This window comes from Tauraco erythrolophus, chromosome 1, assembly GCF_009769465.1.
Source record: "Tauraco erythrolophus isolate bTauEry1 chromosome 1, bTauEry1.pri, whole genome shotgun sequence".
Classification (NCBI taxonomy): domain Eukaryota; kingdom Metazoa; phylum Chordata; class Aves; order Musophagiformes; family Musophagidae; genus Tauraco; species Tauraco erythrolophus.
This window is the reverse complement of record NC_141465.1, coordinates 36,510,609-36,511,675: the sequence shown is the minus strand read 5'-3', so window position 1 is coordinate 36,511,675 and position 1,067 is coordinate 36,510,609. Positions and strand designations below refer to the sequence as shown.

Genomic DNA, 1,067 nt, shown 5'->3' with positions numbered 1-1,067 from the left:
ACCCAGTGCCCACACACGGCAGCCATCCGAACACCTGCTGGGTGGAGGACACCTTGGCTGAGCCAGGATGAGCTTTTGGGCATGAGACTTTGTGTTTTAAGGCGGAACACCCCATTTCCAGCAAGATGCTGATGACCAAAACTATGAACTATGGCTAATGGGCACGTCAGGGAGAGGTGGCTGCATCCTGCTTCCTTTGAATATCAGGGAGGTTCAGACCTCTGGGCCTGGGGGCGTCAGCGCCTGGCGTGACACCCGCACCCATCGCCCTCTTTCTCTCCCCAGAAGCATGGCTCTCGCTGGCGCCCTTCGCCTGTTGCTCGCCTGCCTCCTGCTCTGCGGTGCTGTCCCGAAACCTACATGTGACCCCAGCGCCTGCACCCCATGCCCCGAGAGGGACGTGGAGGGGCCGACCACCGCTGCTGCCGGGGACTGCTGCCCCCCTTGCCCCCCGCCCTGCGCCTGCCCCTCCTACCTGGAGAGCGACTGCGAGATGCAAGGTTTCGCCAGTGGCCATGTCCCCGCCGGCCGCTCCTTCTACATCGACTTTGCCCGCAAGCTGTGCACCTGCCACCCCAGCGGGGACATCACCTGCGCCCCGCTCTGTCCCCGCCTGCCCCCCACCTGCCAGGCCGTGGGCAGCCCCGTGGCCGACGGCTGCCCCCGCTGCGTCTGCTACGACGAGGAGGAGATGGCAGTGCCCGCCGGCACGGTCATCACCCAGGGTGCCCAGATTTGCACCTGTCCCCCCCAGGGGGGCCGGCTGCAGTGCAGCAATGGCAAGAGCAAGGAGTGAACCCCTCATCTCCGCCAGCCAAGGGCAGGAGGACAGGGGAGCCCCTCCGGCAGCAGGCGGCTTTCTGCATCCTGAGGTGTCCTCGCTGAAAAGCGTTAAACGTCTCAAACTGTCTTAGAGGACTTGGCGATGAGTACGGCTCTGCCACGGAGTACTGGAGAGATGATGCATTGTATGTCATTTATAAGCCAGGGCAAAGCGTCCGTAGTGGGTCAGCTTTCTTTGTTGTGAGGTTTATTCCATGGCTGTAGGCTGTGAGAGGTTAGACAGC

The 1,067-nt window shown here is 62.8% G+C and overlaps 1 protein-coding gene across 1 annotated transcript; it reads left to right on the top strand.

The window, feature by feature from the left end:
* Positions 1-289: 289 nt before the first annotated feature.
* Positions 290-796, top strand: LOC147529387 (fibulin-2-like). Its single transcript, XM_086608363.1, has one exon. It carries the CDS (start codon positions 290-292, stop codon positions 794-796), a length of 507 nt encoding a protein of 168 aa, XP_086464489.1.
* The last annotated feature ends 271 nt before the right edge of the window (positions 797-1,067 follow it).